General features: G+C 41.6%; 2 protein-coding genes across 4 annotated transcripts in view; one reads left to right on the top strand and one right to left on the bottom strand.

Annotated features, from left to right (window-relative positions):
• The window catches only part of otofa (otoferlin a), a 74,537-nt gene extending 68,888 nt beyond the window's left edge, over positions 1-5,649 (bottom strand). The window contains 1 exon segment of the mRNA XM_018676022.2: positions 5,281-5,649. Coding sequence (XP_018531538.1) covers positions 5,281-5,362 — 82 coding nt within the window. The 5' untranslated portion in view covers positions 5,363-5,649.
• A 3,621-nt stretch (positions 5,650-9,270) lies between these two features.
• fndc1 (fibronectin type III domain containing 1) overlaps positions 9,271-18,709 on the top strand; it is a 36,882-nt gene continuing 27,443 nt past the window's right edge. For 2 of the 3 annotated variants that reach the window (XM_051071850.1, XM_018676019.2), the window contains exons 1-3: positions 9,271-9,677; positions 16,501-16,695; positions 18,131-18,199. In XM_051071850.1, the coding sequence (XP_050927807.1) occupies positions 9,605-9,677; positions 16,501-16,695; positions 18,131-18,199 (337 nt within the window). In that variant the 5' untranslated portion in view covers positions 9,271-9,604. The remainder of the gene's footprint in view (positions 9,678-16,500; positions 16,696-18,130; positions 18,200-18,709) is intronic. The other variant, XM_018676020.2, reaches the window with a different exon arrangement.

Raw genomic sequence — 18,709 nt, 5'->3', positions numbered from 1 at the left:
GCGAGAGTAAAGACCTCAGCGGAATCAGAGTAACATAAAGGATTTTTCCCAGCATTATTTCCAACAGAATGTACAGATTTCCACGCAGTCTCCTTTAATGTCTGTAAAAACAGTTGTGTGTTGGTGCAATGTGTATTCAAGGTTGTACACAGGGCAGAGAGCCGTTCACTGTACAGTAAACTAACTCACTCATGCGTACCACAGCCTCTGTTCACCTGGTTGCTTTGTCATGCTCATGAATGGTGTCGGGACAGCTGTGCGCATCCCGCTTTGTCGTGGTAGTTTGCTTTGTGTATCTGAGGCTTTGTGTGGGTATTGATGTCTGTTCAGGTGTATGTGGACAGCTGACATGTACTGACACACATTTATATATAAACACACTCAAGCAATGAGACCTGCAAAGTAAATTGTAGCTTCTGTCCGTTTGGCTGTAATAATAAGTCTGAATGGAGATAAACAGATTTTGCTTGGCTCTGACATTATTATCTGTGCTGAAAGCATCTGATCACACAGCCACAGAGCACATGAACATGCCAAGGCAAAAATGAAAATACATAAAGCTTCAGACGACTGCATCAGTATAATTTTACCAATATAAGGCGCCCGACCCTAGCTCATAATCTCTGTCGCACTCTGCCGCACTCTCTGCAACCTTACGGAACCTGCGTCTTTTGAAAAATGTATTTTAGAAAATAAACACCACTTAAATGTCAGAGAGGGAGAGAGACAATATTCCTCCTACATTATTCAAAACAGAGGCTCCTCTGTCATACCACTGTTTTCATCTAACCAGAGACGTGGGTTTAGGAAAGTAGATCATGCAAAGCTTACGTAAGGTGCTCCACACCAAACTATAACAACATTCTGTTAATCAGGTTGGTTGTTGGCCTTGGTGGAATCAGTGCGGGATAAAGCGACAGAGAGCGGAGTGAAGAAAAAGAGCCAACCTGCGGTGGAGGAAAGAAAAGGAACCATTGAGTATGTTTTTTCATTTCAAGCCGACAGGCTGAGATGAAAGGAGTGGCAGAAAAGGATGGAAAACGCTCTGAAAGATTCGCCCTAATGTGAATGGAAAGGCTAGTGAGGTGCTCTTCAGCTTTTTCTCCAGCTTTACCTGGAGCTAGGAAGGGGCATAACAGAAAAATATAATAAGCAGAAAAGTGGAAAGCATTCTGTTAATCTGCCTTAATGCTTGGGGTGTAATCAGAGTCTCCCTGCCTACCTCTTAGCATCTCATTTTTGCTGTTCCAAACTGTGATTTCATTCTGCCTTATTTCCTTGCCAATTTATGAGCCATACAACAAATGGTTTACATCCTAAATAGGTGCCACATTTTACACTAAACCCACAGTAAATGTCTGTTCCAGCAGAGAACGCATAGGAAAGAGTGCTTCAGGGAGGAAAAAGAATTTAAATGATGTCTGCAGGACTCAGTGGATTGCACAAAGCTCTATTGCAGTCTAAGAAATAGGGAAGATTCAGAATTTAAAAGATGACAAACAAACTGTCTATGTGGCAGTGTGGATGTCAAGTGTTTGAAAGTTAGGAAGAGGGCTGTTAAGTGGTAAAAAGAGTTGGACCGAGGGGAATAGATAATCCAGAGAGCTGTGACTGAATATCTAAAAAAGTGATTCTGATGCAGTGTCACCAAAGTGGAAATAATGCCTCATAGTGTCATTTAATTCTGATGTACAGTGTGTCACATCAAACTGTCCTTGTGATCCTGCAGGCTACAGCGCACAAGCCCAGCCTATAAGCATCAAGAGCTGGAGTGAGCTACAGATAACAGCGAGGATGCATCAAACACATGAAAGCAATTAAGTTTTGAGGCCTTGCCTTTGAAGATGACTTACTTTACTCAGCATCTGTGGTATCGGATAATAATGATAATTACATCCTGAACGCAGTCAGTGCACTGATTTATGGCCTTTATCTCCTCAAAATGTTGGGTGTTTGATCCTGGGTTATGCACTGTTAGACCATTAGATCTCTTTTCCTGTAAGACATAACATGTGGAGTCGGCCTTACATACATAACATCTCACAATCTCACACCAGCCTCTCTAGGGGTCATTTATGGTTTGATGTGCTCGGGTGGGGGGTGGGTGGGGGCTGTGGCTTCCTGGCAGACCTCTTCCTCTTCCCCTCCTGTTTGAGTGAAAAGCACTCAGGAAGCTCTACTGACAGCCTGCAGGGAGAATGACTCAAAAACCCACAGCAGTGGCAAAGACTGGGTGCACAAGACTGGTGCACTACTGTAACTGGAAGAACTGCCACACAATATACACCAACTTTGGAATTAGGCAGTAATAAAATACTGATTATTATGTCCTCAATAAATGACTGGAGTAATGAAATTTCCTTCATTTACCACGTGTGGCAAAGTGATTGCTAATAGGTGTGATAGAAGACACCAGCCTACTCTAACTACTTCAATGGAAAATTATACATTTTCATGGAATGTAGTAAACACAGAGCAATTACAGAAAACTGTATTTTCTGTAATGAAACTAATAAGGTGGGTGTCCCGATGAATCAGTGTTTACAATAGGCTTGATCCCTGCTCATATCTCACTCTCGCCCACCTTTCCCGTGACTCCCTGCTCTCGGTTATCTAATGATCCATAAATATCTAAATGTATAACACACACTTTGTATCTGACCACTCAGATATGGTGATTTTGTTTTTGTTTTTTCTCAGTCTCTTGCCCTCCACCTCTGGGTGTTACTCCTATAAATAAATGCCATTTGAAATTAAGTAAACATCAAAGGTTGGAGTCAGGCTACCATGTAATATAGAGCACCTACTCTCCAGACATGAGAAACGTTATTTGGCCAGAAGACGGAGGATAATAGCTGAAGAAAACAATAAATAAAGTAATTTAGTGATGTATAGAAGAGTATTTATGAAGCCCTGTGGTAACTTGTGAAGAGAGGGTGGAGGTATATGTTGATATTTAATGAAACTGTCTCACATATTGTCAGTGATGGAAGAAACTTTGCTTACAACCAATATTATGGGGGTATTAAAAGCAATATTATTTGCAAATGTGTGTGAGGAGTTGTCAAACTGTATCTCAATCTGTTCATGTGAATGTGTAAAGAATATCTGTGAAGTGTGTATTCAGATTAGCGCGTGTACTGAGATTTATTAATGTGTAAAATAAAATCCTCATGCAATTTTTTTTTTAACTTGCTCTATCAAATGACTCTGTAAAAACAAACTGACAGTGTGAAAGTAGTCGCAAATACTGATGAATCTGCAGGAAAGTATCACCTTGTCCCTGCAGCTCTCCTCGGCTTTATGGAGATTTATAGCGAGTTTCTCTTAATTAACAGGCGATGTAAAACCTAGGAGGTCATTTTAAAAACACTTACGATGTTCTGAAGGTATTTCTACAGTCCCCAAAGACTCTTCTAACCACCTGAATGAAAAAATATTCCGTCCGCTGAATGGTTTTAAACCAATTTACAAAGTTATGCATGCTTCCGGACTTAAAACAAAGATGGCGGCCAGTCGGTGTTACACAATTTATGACCCTGACGTTATTATCAATACCTATATAGATATTAAAATGAAATATGTGATAAAGTATCATTTAAAGACAAGAGCCAACAAACAAACGCACAAAAACTTTACAGTGACTGTATTGTTGAAATTGCCATTCAGGGCACAGAATCTGATGGGTCACAGAATACGGTGTAACACCGGTTACGTGACCGGAAACAGAATCGCAATTTGGGATTTTTGAAAAAGGATTTAATTATTTTAATCATGGATTGGGCAGATGATTAGAAGAAATATACCGTCTGAACATTAGAGTGTGTTTTTAAATGGTAGGCGGTTAATTAGCCTGTTTAACTAGCCTTTAGGAGAAACTGCTGCTTAGCTTAGCTGTCTGTGGGGCTAGCAATGGCTGAACGTGTAAATTAGCAATAGCTTCATAAAAAACTGTAACCCCTCAGATTCTGTGGCCTGTTCATAAATGACCTTTATACTGACCAAGGTTTGTGATTCTCTCTGCAACTAATGTTTGAATATAAATGTATAAATAAATATGGGGGAGCCATTTTTGTCAGTGTGTTACTGTGGGTTTGATGATTTGATGTGCACTTCTGCCTTTTCTTTTTAAAAGAAGATCCTCATATTGTGTCAAACACATAACATAACCTAAGTGAACCAGTGAAAGTCACTGAGCACCGACTGAACCAGATACTGGGCTGAAAAGGTTTCACGTGCACACATGTTGTTAGTTAGGCTATTTGAAATTATGAACCGATGAACTGCAGAGGCTGTGCTGACAGCTGGACCACGGGGAGGAGGAGCAGACGATCTAATCCTTGACATGGATGACATGGTTCATGTAGTATCAAAACCCTGGAGAGTTCACTGCAGCACAGAGCTGAACACTGCACACCCAGACACACACACACCCAGCACAGCAAAGGAGAGAGGAAGAACAGAGGAAGGGGGGTGGTGGTTTTGTAAAATCCTACACAATCCTGATGCTGACAACAGTAGTCTGATCTGAGATCAGCTGGGACTCAACACCTGTCATCTGTCAGAGTGGACTGTTCACTGTCCAAGGTGCTGAAACACACACACACCTCTCTTCCTTTCTCTCACACACAAAGAAACATCGGATATGTATGAATGAATGCACTGAACTCCTTCCAACTGTCCCTCCTGTAGGCTACTACAGTGACTCTCCTGCTTCCTTTGAACAGCAGGACAGGGGATGTAATAGGAGGTGTAAAAAAAAGAGTGTGGGGAGCAGTGGACTGGCAATTACCCTGAATATATGACAAAGAGGACCTCCACACTCCCACCTCCTACACCCTCCTCACTAATCAATACCATCAACTCAGCCAATAGTGACCTACTGGCATCTCGCCCTTATTCCTTTATCAGTTACACACTGAGTCGAAGTTTCAGGTGAAAACAGTAACTAGAAATCACTGTAATGTCATGGTATTCCCAGATACACACAGAGTTACACTTCATGTCTTTTCTCGTGTGTGGTTGCTGTAAATACCGAACAATAGTCATATAATATTCAGATAAAAGGTTCAGAGTTAACTGGGGTGTGATTTTCCTTTTAAATCAAAGCGCAGCGCGTCTCAGGTGACCGCTGATCCAAGAGGGGTTCCCCCAACTTTTTACGCAGCCAGGACCTCTGATTATCTCCCATAACACACAAACCAAGGCACACCACACAGCTCCAGTTTCCAGACAGGCTGTGCAGCTTATCTTAAATCTTGCAGGTAAAATACGCCCTACCTCTGAATGTAACTTTGGCGATCCTGTCACCTTTCCCCCGAAGGTGAGCGGCCGTCTTCAGGTGAACCATTAGAGCCATCATTAGTCCACACTGACAGTTGGGGGGAGTAATATTTTTACTCCACGCAGATAAAACTTGAACCGTGCAATCTGTGTTTAATGGTCTTTAAGTGAACCTCTCCTTGCGCCTGGATTCGCTGCACCCAAAAATCGTTTTCCATACGGGCAGCATGTGAAAAAATTACTTCACGCCTGTTAACTAACTACAGCAAAAAACATAAAAAAAAGGAAAGGAAAAAAAAGAAAAAAGAGCGAATTAATCACAAGCTCCAGTTAACGTTTCCTCCCCGCTCCTTGCTCCGTGGCTGCTGGGTCTGTCGCGCATCTCTGGGCTGGCACTTTGGTTTTTTACTCTGCTCGTTGTGCAGGAGGGGCAAGGGGGGATGGAAGGGGATGGAGGGGGTGGAGGGGTGGGTTTTCAACTACAGAGAGGGGATGGTGGATGCTCTAATTTTGAAAGATCAATCCAGCCTTGGGATCTGAGGGAAAGCCTCTCTTTTTATCAGTGCCTAAAAATCTTCTATACAGTCATGCTCTCACTGCATGTTTTACCATCCTCTATTTTTCTATCTTCACTTTAGACAGCCTGGTCTTAATCAGTTATATTCAGCTATTTTAAAGTCAATAAAGACAGGCTATTCCAAAAAGAACAAAAAGTACAATAGGTTACTAAATGCAGAGTTATTTGTCATATCCCAGTTTTTGTCTCCTAAAGGAAACCTAGAATGTAATGTGCTGTAGGATTAGATTAGATTTTATTTTACTTTTCAGGGTAGATTCTGTGTAAAATGCAGTTGCCAGCCAACTCCTGAGGTCAGGGGTCAGATGAGATGAGCTTTGCCAGTTGGTCCCCGTCTGGTGCTGGGCGGGCGCTGGTGCCTCTTTCTGCTCTGGTAACAAATAAGAGAAACCACAGTGTGTTTTATCAGCTGCCTGCCTGCTGGTCTTTACAGCGCAACAGGCAGTCGTGCCAGGGCTTTTCAAAACAGAGACCAGGTACCTGTCACCTCCTAAAGGGTTCTCTAAGAGAAAAAAGAAGAATTTTTAATTCAGGCACCAGATGTTATGTCAGCAGGACTCCCTCTGACAGCACTGTGATGTTTCTGGTCCTCAACAGCTCACAGTGTAGTCCCACTAAGATGTGGACACTGACTGTCAGAAAAGGGTTAAATCATCTGCTCAGAATAGCTTCTATAAGTTAGCAGAGCCTGACACTTCAACATGTATATTCTGCAGCTGTGTCACTGCAGTTTAGCCTCAAAACTGAATTAAGATTCACATCTACAGAACATCTAGGAACAGCCTTCCCTCAGTGCTTGGTGTTCTTGTTTAATGGACCACCCTATTTCTGAAAACACAGTTTAATTTAATTGTTTGTTTTTTTTTTGTTCTTTTCCTCAACAAAACCAGGGGAAGATAAAAGTGTAGCTGGTTCACTAATTCATCATTTCTGTTTATAAGAGCTGCAAATAGTCAAAGGCGGAGCTGACATAAAAGGGTATAAATTGTGTTGTAAACATGGTTAGACTTTAACCAATCCTTTGCTTAACATAATAATGTAATACCCTCAGTTTACAGGGATGTCAAAAGAAATAAAGTAAAACTGATGATAGTAGTGGAACACACTGCTCATTGTTCTTTAACACCATTCATACAGAATAAACTGAGCTGGACAGTCAGTCTAACTTTATACAGTGTAACAGCAGAGATGGCCTGTTTCATCATCAGCATCTTGTCTCTTCACTTGGGGGAATTAAAGCAGGACCTGACATAAATAACCTCAGGCGTGTGTATAACGAGACAGGACACCTTGTGCTCTCTATACTGAGCTGGCTGAGGTGTTGTCTGCAGAGTAATTCAAATCTCTCTCTATGTATGTATGTGTGTGTGAATGAGTGACAGCGTCTATTCACATTTGCAGGTTTGCAGGGGAGAGAGTGAAAGAGACAACTATCTGCTTCCATAAGATTTTTTTTTTTTTTGTTTAAAAATGTGTTACGCTTTTTGCTGACTCATGCACTCTCTCAAGATGCTGCAGTAGTGTTTGTGTGTGTGTGTGTGTGTGTAAGAGAGAGAGAAGTAACTGGAGACTCAATCAGCACCAGTAATGAGTTTATGGAGTGAAGGTTTTGAGGGCAGTCTATACAAACAACAAACAAACTTCAATTACTTTATTGGCCCCTGAGGGCCATGAAGTTGGCCAGTGACACACGTATTGATTTTGTGGCAAATCTGGACCCTTTTGTTCAGTAACAAATATCCAAAAATGCCCTGCAGAGTTCAGCTGGTACATATGATTATTCCACAAGAGTAGGCAACAGTACAGGGATGGTGCATAATTCATAAATAATTAAGAATGAGTATTCATGAGCAATCAGCTTATTATGATTATCTTATATAATCTCTTGTTCCCAATACTTTCCACAGTGCAGCTACTGTGCGATGAAAGCCTGGTTACTATATTTAACCACTAATTCCCAATATCACTCTCTCTTTCTTTCAGACTCTGAGTCATTCATGAATTCAGTCATGAACAAGCGACGACTGAAATCTTTTTCCAGTGCAGATTAAGGGTCAAGCCAACAGAGGGAGATGTTGGTCCGGAATAAAACCACCTGCAGATGAGCAAAGAGAAGTTCTGTCCCTCCCTGCCTATACAGGCCCGGATCGATATACAGATGATTAATCAATATGGTAAGGCAATTAACTTACCTTATTCATATACATTGTCAGATCTCTATACACTCCAGCTCTACACGTTGGCATGAGGGTATTACTCACAGATTAACCTCTGAGCTATGAAGACTGTTCAGTAATTGCCCATCTGTCACAGTGCTGCTGGTCTTATGGGACGTCTGCTGTAATAACAGAAAGGTCAAGAGGTTTTACAGCAAAACTCAGAGGATCTGAAGCGTTCCCATTTGGAAAAAAAAGTACAGCAAGGGTGTCCACTGAGGCAGAAAATTCACAGTGTGCAATAGTCTCCAAGGTGAAAGGAGCTAGAATAAATAGGAAGCAACAATGTTCAATTTAAATTTCAGTTTCTACAGTATTGAATTTGGAAACTGTTACAATATCTATCTGTATATATACAGCAGAATACATAATCATCTACACAGTGGGTGAATTGTTCTGAGTATTATTAGAGCAGAAGGTCAGACAAAAACATAAAATTAATATACAAACTAATATCAGGTGTATACTGTCACACATCCACCATAACTACACAATTTAACCTCACACTCACCATTTACATGAATATTCAACTCAATATATTGTTTATCCTACTGAAAACATCAGTTTGGTTTATTGTACACAGGCTTCACATACGTTTAAATATATGGCTTCTTGCTCCATCTAGTGGTTAAATGACTTATTTGGAAAATGGATGTAATTGTGAACTCTGTCTGCACAGATTAGATCATTTGTTGGAGTCTTGGCCCACAGTCCCGTTCTCTCACACCTGGTGCAGTGATGGTGTCATGGAAAAGTTTAATCCTAAAGTGGATCAGGTCTGCAAGAGTAAGACTGGAACGGGACAGGACAGGTGTGTTTGAACCGCTCACATAAAGGGTCTTTACAGAGGATGCCATAAAACATAACAATCGGATAGCTTAAAAAAAAAAAAAAAAAAAAAAAAAACAGAAATTGTTAGAAAATCACAGACTTATAAACGAAGTAAGGGAGAACATCCAAGGACAGCATGTACAAAACCTCAGATCTGACTTTATCTGGCACTGATAGGTCCCTTACACCCTGCCAGTGTTTTTATTTTCTCAGTCTCCACCTGCTGCCAGGACCCAGTTCAGGATTAAATCAGTGTCGCTCCCTGAAGAGGGAGACATTTAATCAGGTTTTTTTCCTAACTTTATAAATCCAGAATCAAGGAGGAACTCTGCAAGCACATTTAAAGATCCAAGAAGCAGGCTATTCAAGAAATAAAACTAGTATCTGAACATGGTAGAACCAAAGTCTTCACATATGTAGACAGACCTTATTTCAAACTTAAAAGGCTGTTTTATCCCACTTCTACACATTTCAAGTTTTGAAAAGTCGTCAGTTTCTGAAATAAGAATTGACTGGAGATATTTGCGGATAAAATAACCCTGGCTGCTGTTTTTCATATCTACGAAAAGAAGCTGCAAGTTTAATTCGGTGAAAGCAGTTGTCCCTGTCGGAGGAGGAGAGGGGAGGGCTGGTGTGTCCCAGCCCTCTGCATCCAGCTGGTGCGTCGCTCCCGCAGCATTAGCGCGCCACACTCACAATGGCTTTAGCCGCAAGCAGGACGCTCTTGGCCCTATTCGTCACGTTTTGCGCACCGGGATGCGGGTTGACAGGTAAAAAAAAGGAGTTATTTACTTTCTGCCCGAGCAGGTGCACGGTTTGCACTAATGTGTTTATTCAGTTTGATAATTGCTGCTGCTTTCTCCTCTTTGCAATTTAATGGATCCAGTTTGATTGATGAGACGATTGAATGCGTGTGACTTTGACCGGTGTACTGCTGCAGTCTGTGCATTTATAACGCATTTTAATGTCATTTTTTCCCCACGCAGAATCTCGATACTGTTAGTTTGAAAAGAAGGGGGAAAAACTAAATGACTGTTTGCGCGCGTGCATATCCATATCTGTGCGCGCGAGACTTGAAAAAATCCAAATCCCCAGTTGCTGCAGATGTATTTCTTAACAAAAAACGAAACAGATTAATTGCAGCTATTTAGACTGCATTACACTATTTAATTTATAGCGTGCAGTTTGAGTCATCATTTGCAGATGTGAAAGAGTTAGTTCAAGTGAGCAATTACAGAAAATATGGGCTTTGACAGCATTTTCACTGTTGTTACTTTATGGGGGGAAACTATGATGCTGGACTCTGAGCAACAGTCATGGAACAAGTCCCTACCTCATACAGTAGATACATCCTGGGCTGACTGTGATCAACTATTAGAAGATGGTGATAAATATCAGGCTGCATTGTGTAAAACAGAGTGTGTTTTTTGCCTTGGTGACTAATTTGGCTCATTGGTGGTGATAAATGACCTGCCTCTGAAATCCAGTTTCATGGGAGAGTAGAAGTGCAGAGGGGGCGTTCATGTTTTCTGTCTGTCACCGTGTTATTTCTCTGCATGCCTTGAATGTCAAATCAGGCGTCAGTCAGTTGTCAGGAATGGGTGAAATAGTCCTTAAAAATGAATCAAAATGCCTTCAGCCCACAAGAAAAAGCAACCTGCTCGAAGGTTTTGATATCAGTTTATCAAAAAAAATTACTGCATGTCAGCACAGTGATAAATCAAATGGATGCAGAATTTTTTTTGACAGGCAGGGACTGTGCAAACCACAGCAGCACACATGTTTTTGAAGTTTCTTAAGTACTGTTTGTAAGATCAATTTTCAAGGAGAGAAGCCTGCATCCTCCAGACGGTAAAAATATCCAAAATAACTGAAGTGCCATAAAGTCTGAGGAGTTCTGGAGGGGAGGGAGGAGTAAGCTAACTCTTTTTGGCTGAGTTTAAAGGCCAGCCTTTCTTTATTGACTCACTCAATCCACTTATTGTGTCAGTTGATCTGTAAGTGTCTATATGCCTCCATCTCAACTGTAAGCACTTAAGTGTATGAGGTCATTGCTTTCTGTGAATATAGGCAGCTGCTATTTGTTGTGGTCGTTTCCTCTGGTTCGTTTTCTTTTCCACCTTTTTAGGAAGTATTTCCAGAGATTTTTCTGCGACACCCAGCTTCACACTTATTCACCTCTATATACGTTCACACCTGGGAGCTACTTAGTATAACCGCAGATCAGTGCTGCGGGCCACCGAGCAGCGCCGGTGGAGCAGTTGAGGAGTTAAATGCCTTCCTCTCAGGCATTTTGACAGTAGTTGTTAAGGGAGAGGAGAGTGTTACTCATTAACTTTCTCCACTCGCATGTCATCAGCTCATCAGTCTAAAATCCTTCAGAGCAGAGGGGTGAAACTGGGCTCGTGGGAGTATCTGGACACCTAGGCGGGAGCTGTGCAAATAGAGAGAAGAGAGACATAGTGTATCTGGATCATAAATAATGTCAACTTCTTCCACGCAGCCACAGTCCATCAATTCCTGGAAGGTGAGGAGTGTGGAGAGTAATTGGGATAGAGAGCGGGGGGAAAGAGGGAATCATGTCCTTGCAGGCCAGTGGAATTTAATTTCTCTGCTCCACTTAACATGCTGGAATTCTGCAGGAAAAAAGACACGGCAGATCTCGGAGAAAACTCTCAGAATCAGGAATTTCATAACTTTTTTTTGCTTTGGGAAAAACCACAAGAGTTACAGAGAAGCATGCAGTATGTCTAATATTTCTACTATTTTCCATAATGCTAGGTATGTTTAATCACCTGACATATTGACCCAGAGCTCCCACCCCACCTGCAACTTGGCTGCCTGTCAAACCTGCCAGCGATGGCATGTCTCGTGTCATGATGTCATTTCTAGATGCCGCTCCAGTTGTTTAAACAAGCACCACCTGGGCTGATGAACACACTCGTCACAGCACAGTGGATGTCAGCATGCTAAGTGTAAACTAACACTGTAACGTGTCAGTCTTCATGAGTGAGAGGATATTAGAATCATTTGGGAAAGTCTGTCGGTTCAAGAAGTGAGCTTGTGACCACCAACGCTGAAATTCAAAATATGTTTGTAGCCTATAATTGTAAATGTCACGTTATGAATGTCGTATATGTCTGCATGTAACCCTCCCAAGCCAAACAATTACTCATTTAAGGTCCCCGCTTTCAAAAAAAATGTTCTCAGTCACATTTCCCTGTTAAATCAGGCTTAATACAATGACAGCATCTAGTCTGACAGTCTGATGACGAGCAGTGTGAGGAGGCCAACAGCCATGACTACGGTCATGGTCTTAGTCTGGTGTGTCGGCTTTATGACAAAGGCAATTACTGGAGAGAGTTTACGAAAGGTTAGAGGGGAGAAGAGTTTAAGACTGACAGAGGTGCTACCAAGAATTCTGTAGCCACGGGCAAGATTCAACACCAGCCCCCCACCTAGATGCCTGCGCTCACAGAGGAAGCTCTTTTCCTCAAAGTCCTGTATATCTAATTCAATTTGAGCAGAAAAGACAGGACTTAGAATCAGATCTTTTAAAGAAATAGTTCAACTGTTTGCTTATTTGCTGTCTGTCCCACTTTGATGTCTGTTTACATCCATGAGACAGCTAGCTTAGCTTAGCATAAAGACTGGAAATGGGGAGAAACAGCTAACCCAGCTCTGTCCAGGTAAAGATATCCAATGATCAGCACCTCTAAAGCTCACTAATGTTAAACAAACACAATATAATGTGTTAATCAGAGAGCTCTTCCTCAGTTCCCAGTCTTTATCCACGCTAAAAATCTCCTTCATTTCATATTTAATAGACAACTGAGAGTAGTACTGATCTCTGAGAGAAAACAAATGTGCAGATTTCCCAGAATGTCAAAATATTACTTTATAGGACATATTTTCTTATTTCTACTAGAGGTATCCAGCCATCCAGATTGTTGTGGATTTATTTAACCAGGTTTACAGATCATCCGTCTGTTAGGTTTTTACCTCCACTCAATGCAACAGGGGAGAATGGAAATTTTGTGTTGCTCGCAGCACTGAAAAATCTCATCTCCATAAATTCCATTCCAGGATATGACTTCCAGTTACTCATGATAATCCACAAAAGACACTGTCAACAGGTTTTTATAGGGACTATTTCCTCAGCAGAAAGTAGTTCCAAAAAAAAAAAAAAAAAAAAAAAAATGTTGACAGTGATTTCTGTGGATTATCCAGACTAACTGGGGCATTGTTTCTGGGCAAATACACTCTGCTGTTGATTTTTATAATGGGGAGCACCACAAACAAATTCTCTATTCCCTGTTTTATTTTGGTTTTTGGGCAACATGGATTTCAGAGACTAAACAATCAAAACCTACACAAATAAAACCAAAACTATTTGCATTGCTGACTCATGGTGACTGAGAAAATATGTGGTTTTTTGGTCATTTTTACTGGTTGTTTGGTTTGAATTCTTAAATCTGAAAATACAGCTCAGTCTGACCAATCAGCTTCAAGTTTGTTTTTTCTCTCAATGTAACTGCCACAGTTGATAATCCAAGATCAACACTGAGAGGAGACTCACCTCAGATGAGTCTCCTCTCACCCTGTTAACCCCCGTCGCACACACCTCCTACCACACACACACATTCACTGCTGATCCTGGTTATTGATGGCAGTTTGTGGAAGATGACAGTCATTAGGGGTTAAGGCCAAACTCATTAGGGGTGAGCAGGGGGTCAGTGTCTGAGATTTTGTGGCGAGGTGAGTGGGTGCTCTTGTAAAAGTGGGGCACATCGCAGGTGCACGGGTTCAAGTATTTTCTAGAACAGTTTTACAGGAGTCCCCTGACCTCGGGGCTCACCTGCATATGCTTCTTATACCAAGCTATGCATGCACATACATGTGTGTGTCTGTCTGTAAATCTTTCAGGTGTTAATGTGTGCCACATAGCCTGTATCCTTCAAACAGGATATATGACACACAAAACCGTCTGCATTGTTGACAAGTGGTGTCACTATGTTGCTGTCTTTTTTGATTAAAAAAAAAAAGACAGCGCCATAATGACCCTCAGGCTTTGCCCTCATTCTTCACATACTTAATACTTTCCACTGTCTAACTCAATCATGCTCTGTCTGTCTGTCTTTCACATTCTCAAATGCAGCACAGAAAATGTTGTCTTATTCCTCCAGTATCCCCTGGCAACGCCCTGAAACCAAGCCTCTCTCTGTAAGATTATGATGTTACAACCACTCAGTTGCTTAACTGCTTCCCAAACTGTTTATTCTTGGATGGCAATCATGCATCTGCTTTGCTCGGAGTCTTGATTTAATCAAAAATATCTGGTTTGCCCTTGGATCATAAATTTCCAAAGAGGCCAAATCACAGAATGATGTCTGGACAGAGGAGCAGATCCCTTCCTACGTAATACAAGGCCTTATTGGAAACAGGGTGCGAGTTGATTGAAGTGTGTCCAGGCTTGTGTCAGTGGAGTCCGCCACAGACAGCTGATAAAACCGACTCCCACTGTAACCCCTGCATTAATGAGGAAGTAATGAGGAGAGATTGTATTTTGTTTTTTTAACTGGGAAAACAATCTCACACTCCTTCGTGCACCCAGGCACGATGTGATGTATCTGAAGGCTCGCTGCCAGAACGGTGATCTCCACAGTCAGCAGAAAGGACGATGAGCCCATCTCTCAGCACGTACTAAAACTTGAAGATAAGCAGAGAGTCCTTTGTAGGCCTCTGAAGAGCTGCGACCATCTGTAAACTGCAGCATGAGAGAGGCCTGAGTGGCAATTATTTCTAAATGTGAAAAGTGAAAGCCCAGATCCAGCTGGGAGCACACCTGGAGACAACTAGAATTGAAAGTGATGAGGTGATTTTTGTGACGATGCGAAACCAAAACTGCTGCTGTAAAACTTTGGGGAGCAGGGCCAGGCCATAAGACAGCTGTTTATGAGATGGACATACAACACTGACAATTATACGTGACAGCAATGGATGGACCTAACACACTAATAAACCTTACATTACTTTTGTACAAGTACTGGATATCATCTCCATTGAGTCAGTGCTTAAATACTTAATGTTTGGATTTTGAGATCTAAAAGCTGTTCTTTTAATTTTCTTAAGTAGCACTCAAAGGTTGCGATGAAGCATCAGTTAGATGTTTTATTGTCGTCAAAGCTCAGCCACTTTACATTTTAAATAAGTAATGCACACATACTGATCAAGATTAGTATTACTCATTTCAGTGCCAGGCATTAAACTCTAAAACTCCCTCTAAAAAGTCTCTAACTAGCTTCAAATATAGATTTTTATGCATTTCTTTTTTTGGTATAACGATAGCTATTTGAAAGTAAATAAATAAATTTAATATGAATATTTGCCTTCAAACTTTCTGATGGCTTATACTGTATTTGTAGAATTTAGTTTTGCCCTGAAAACGTTGCTGTGTGTAATGTTACAAAATATATTGTGTTAGATATCTGTAGGTGGCTCTTTACAAAATAGTTTTCCAGATAATGAGCAGGAATCAGACAGAAACTGTGGGTTTACAGCAGCATCAGAACCAAACTCAAAGTAACTTTTACTCAGGTTTTACTTAAGTCAGAACATGTCAGCAACCTTTCTGACTTCACAGGGGTCCAGGCTCTACAATGCCACAAAATTAGAATGGTTCCCTAATTCATGATAACCAGTACATAACAAAGAAACTATTCTGTGAACTCTCAGCCTTGTTCTTCCTACGTTACTGGGAAACAATCAAACTTTGATGAACACACTCTCATTCTGCTGGGACTCATAGCACTTTTTCTTTCCACGCCTCAGACTCCCTAACTAATGTCACTTTACTTTTGTTGATACAGCTGAGCTTTCAGCATCCATGCAAACTCTCAGGCATGAAGTCATTATTTTGTGCACGATGAATCAAATGATGCTATTGTGAATATCTCATGTGGTTGTTTATGGTTTCCCATGTTTTCTGTGCTCACTGGGGCCTTTTAACTGCTTTTCCCTTTCATTTAAACTGAATACACATTTAGGTGTATTAATGCCATGCTCACTGCTTTACTTTACTATCTGGGTGCAATGTAGGCCTGTTGGATAATTGTGCTGTCATCCCTACGTTGCCTTCTGCTAGCATGCGAACCAAAAGAAGAGCAAAGAAGAAGACAGTTGCTAATCAAAACAGAGTGGTGGTTACTATTTTCTTTCTTTTGTTTTGAGTATATTGAGCCAGGAGGGAAAAAGAGGATTGCTTATTGTCCTCAGCTTTTAGCATCCAACCAAATCCTCATTTATTTACTTAACCATCAAATTAGTTTGTATTTTTCAGGGCCGCTTTACACGTAAGTTTATGCTTCATCAGAATCAAAGTTACTTTAAACGCCAAAGTATAATAAATACAGAGGAAATTGCCCTGATGGCACTGAAGTAGAGGTGTATTAACAGCTCACAGAGCTCGAACAGTGAGGACTTCACGCTGCCACAACAAGCCTTAACATTTACTATAAGGGACAAAGCAAAATTAGGATTGTTTGAATGAACTTGATAGAGGCAGAATTCATCCAGATGTCATTTGTTTTGCAGCAGAGAAGCCCCTGCGGCCACACAATGGGAAACAGACCACTGTGGACAAGGGCCTGAGGGAGAGCTGGGAGCCTTCTATCCATCTGGATGGAAGACCCGTGGACCGCTTTGTAATCAGCTCCAACAAACCCACGAGGTCTCACCGCTTAACTAAAGTGGGCAAGGACAGTCGCTCTCATCTACTGGAGGATGTAGGTAAGAAAGAAGCAGAGTGAAAAAGTTCAAACGGGAGGGTGAGAGCAAGATGGGGATGTGAGATGTTTAAGGTCAACCTGAAACAAGTGGGAACAGCTGAATATGAGTGTGCAAGGGGGAGGGACATGAGGAACGCTGGTAGCGCGGTTAGACAAAAAAAAAGGAAAATAAATGGACAGAGCAAGAAAAAGAAGCTTGGCTTAGATTACGGGGTGAGCTTTCAGATCTTGGAGTTCTGTACTTTCTCAAGACAAGTGCCAAGAACGAGGAGGGGATGAGCGAAGCTGTGTACAAAGCAAAGACGCCAGGAGGTGAGGTGTATGCACACACATGTGCACGCCTGTGTGATTGATTTTTATCAGTGGATTAGTTCATCATTGGATGTTTTGCCATCCAAGTTTGCTCGAAAGAAAGAAAGACAGAAAAAGAAAGAGAAGTGGGGGTAGTGGTTTGCGTGACCAGTGCAGCGATCATCATCCGAGCTCAGCAGACAGGGGTTATTTTAGGCTTTAGAGGAGGACATTATTTTTAGATCTTAACAGCCTCTATGGTAATTCCTAATCCCGCCTTGTAAAACATAAGTCAGGTCCTTATGTTTCTATACACATACAGTTTGCAGTGTTGACACAGTCTAGCCTGCTTTTGTCATTATTCCATTTTCCTCTGTCCTTGGCATCTTAGAGCCATACTTCATCAGCGGCTCAAAGTCTGCAGCCAACCCTTCTTTTCCACGTCCAAACCCAGCCCAGCTCCTATAACCCAATCCCTTCTGTAGTGGTCACTTGACGTTATGTGTGTGTGTGTGTGTGTGTGTGTGCAGCATATGTGTGTTTGGTGGTGGTTGTGGCACAGGACAGGGCGGTGCCAAGAGATGACGTGATGCATTGTCTTGTATTGCGTTGAAATCTGTATCTTTAGATGTGTGTGTGTGTGTGTGTGTGTGTGTGTGCCGCCCAGTGTGCCTTGCGGCGGCCTTGTGGTCTCTCCAGCTCCGGTGCAGATTGCCATAAATTGCTGGCAACCGAGCTGCATCTCAGTGTCCAGAAATTCCTTGCAGATCGTGTGTTGTTCCCTCAGCAGCATGAGAGCAGCATCAGTCGTCATAAATAACACCATGCTGTTTGCCTCCACATCATTAATGTGTCTGGCCAGCCGCTGTTAGAGCAACAAAGACAGAGAGTTGACTTATTAGGAGTAACAGGGAGTGAGATTTAGGGTAAAGGAAAAGGGAGGGGTGGATTGAGGAAATGCCCACAGTTGCCCTGCTCTGCAAAAAAAGTAAACACACATATACATTTCCACTTGAAGCAGCCCTCATCAGGTAGATATTAGGTGGTAAACCTGTTGGTTTCTTTTTAAATTTATGTAATTTACTATTTTCTCAATAGTTTCCATTGGCAACATCATTTAACGAGAGATCCTGTTTTTTTTTTAGACCCTGAATGGGTTAACCTGGATGGCTTTGCTGTGTTGGGCGGTGCACCTGTCAGCAACTCATCAGCAGGTAAACCTGATCTCAAGGCATCTTTACCAAACAACGCTTGGGAGTGGTGTGTGTGTGTCTCAGTTAACATCCATGTTAAATCCATTTAAAGCGGTTTGCTGAAATTATCTGCTGTCATCGTGGATATAAAAGACACCACCAAATCTAACATGATGATGATGATTCACAATGCCGTTTCTCGGGGCGACAGTCTCCTTCCCCTTCATTCCCTCACTTCTTCTGTCCCTAAGGGATCAGTGGGGAAAAACACACACTTGTCTCTGACTCATAGATTCCCATCCATGCAACCAGGTATGTTTTTCTTGTGGCTGATCCAAAGTCAACATCCATTTTAGAGCTTTTTAGCCTTTAATGGTGTTCTCCTCATTAATTATCAATTATTTGCCTGTCACTGCTTTCAACAGACTGTAAAATGAAAGGAAATTAGCAGTAGACAGCTGGAGGGGAATTGCTTCTAAGCTGATTGCCAGATCATCCATACCTGGATTGATTAAAGTGTACTCTGTGGAT

This window comes from Lates calcarifer, linkage group LG7_1 (assembly GCF_001640805.2).
Source record: "Lates calcarifer isolate ASB-BC8 linkage group LG7_1, TLL_Latcal_v3, whole genome shotgun sequence".
In the NCBI taxonomy this organism is placed as follows: Eukaryota; Metazoa; Chordata; class Actinopteri; family Centropomidae; genus Lates; species Lates calcarifer.
Note: the sequence above shows the minus strand (reverse complement) of the source record. Positions and strands in the feature narration are given on the sequence as shown.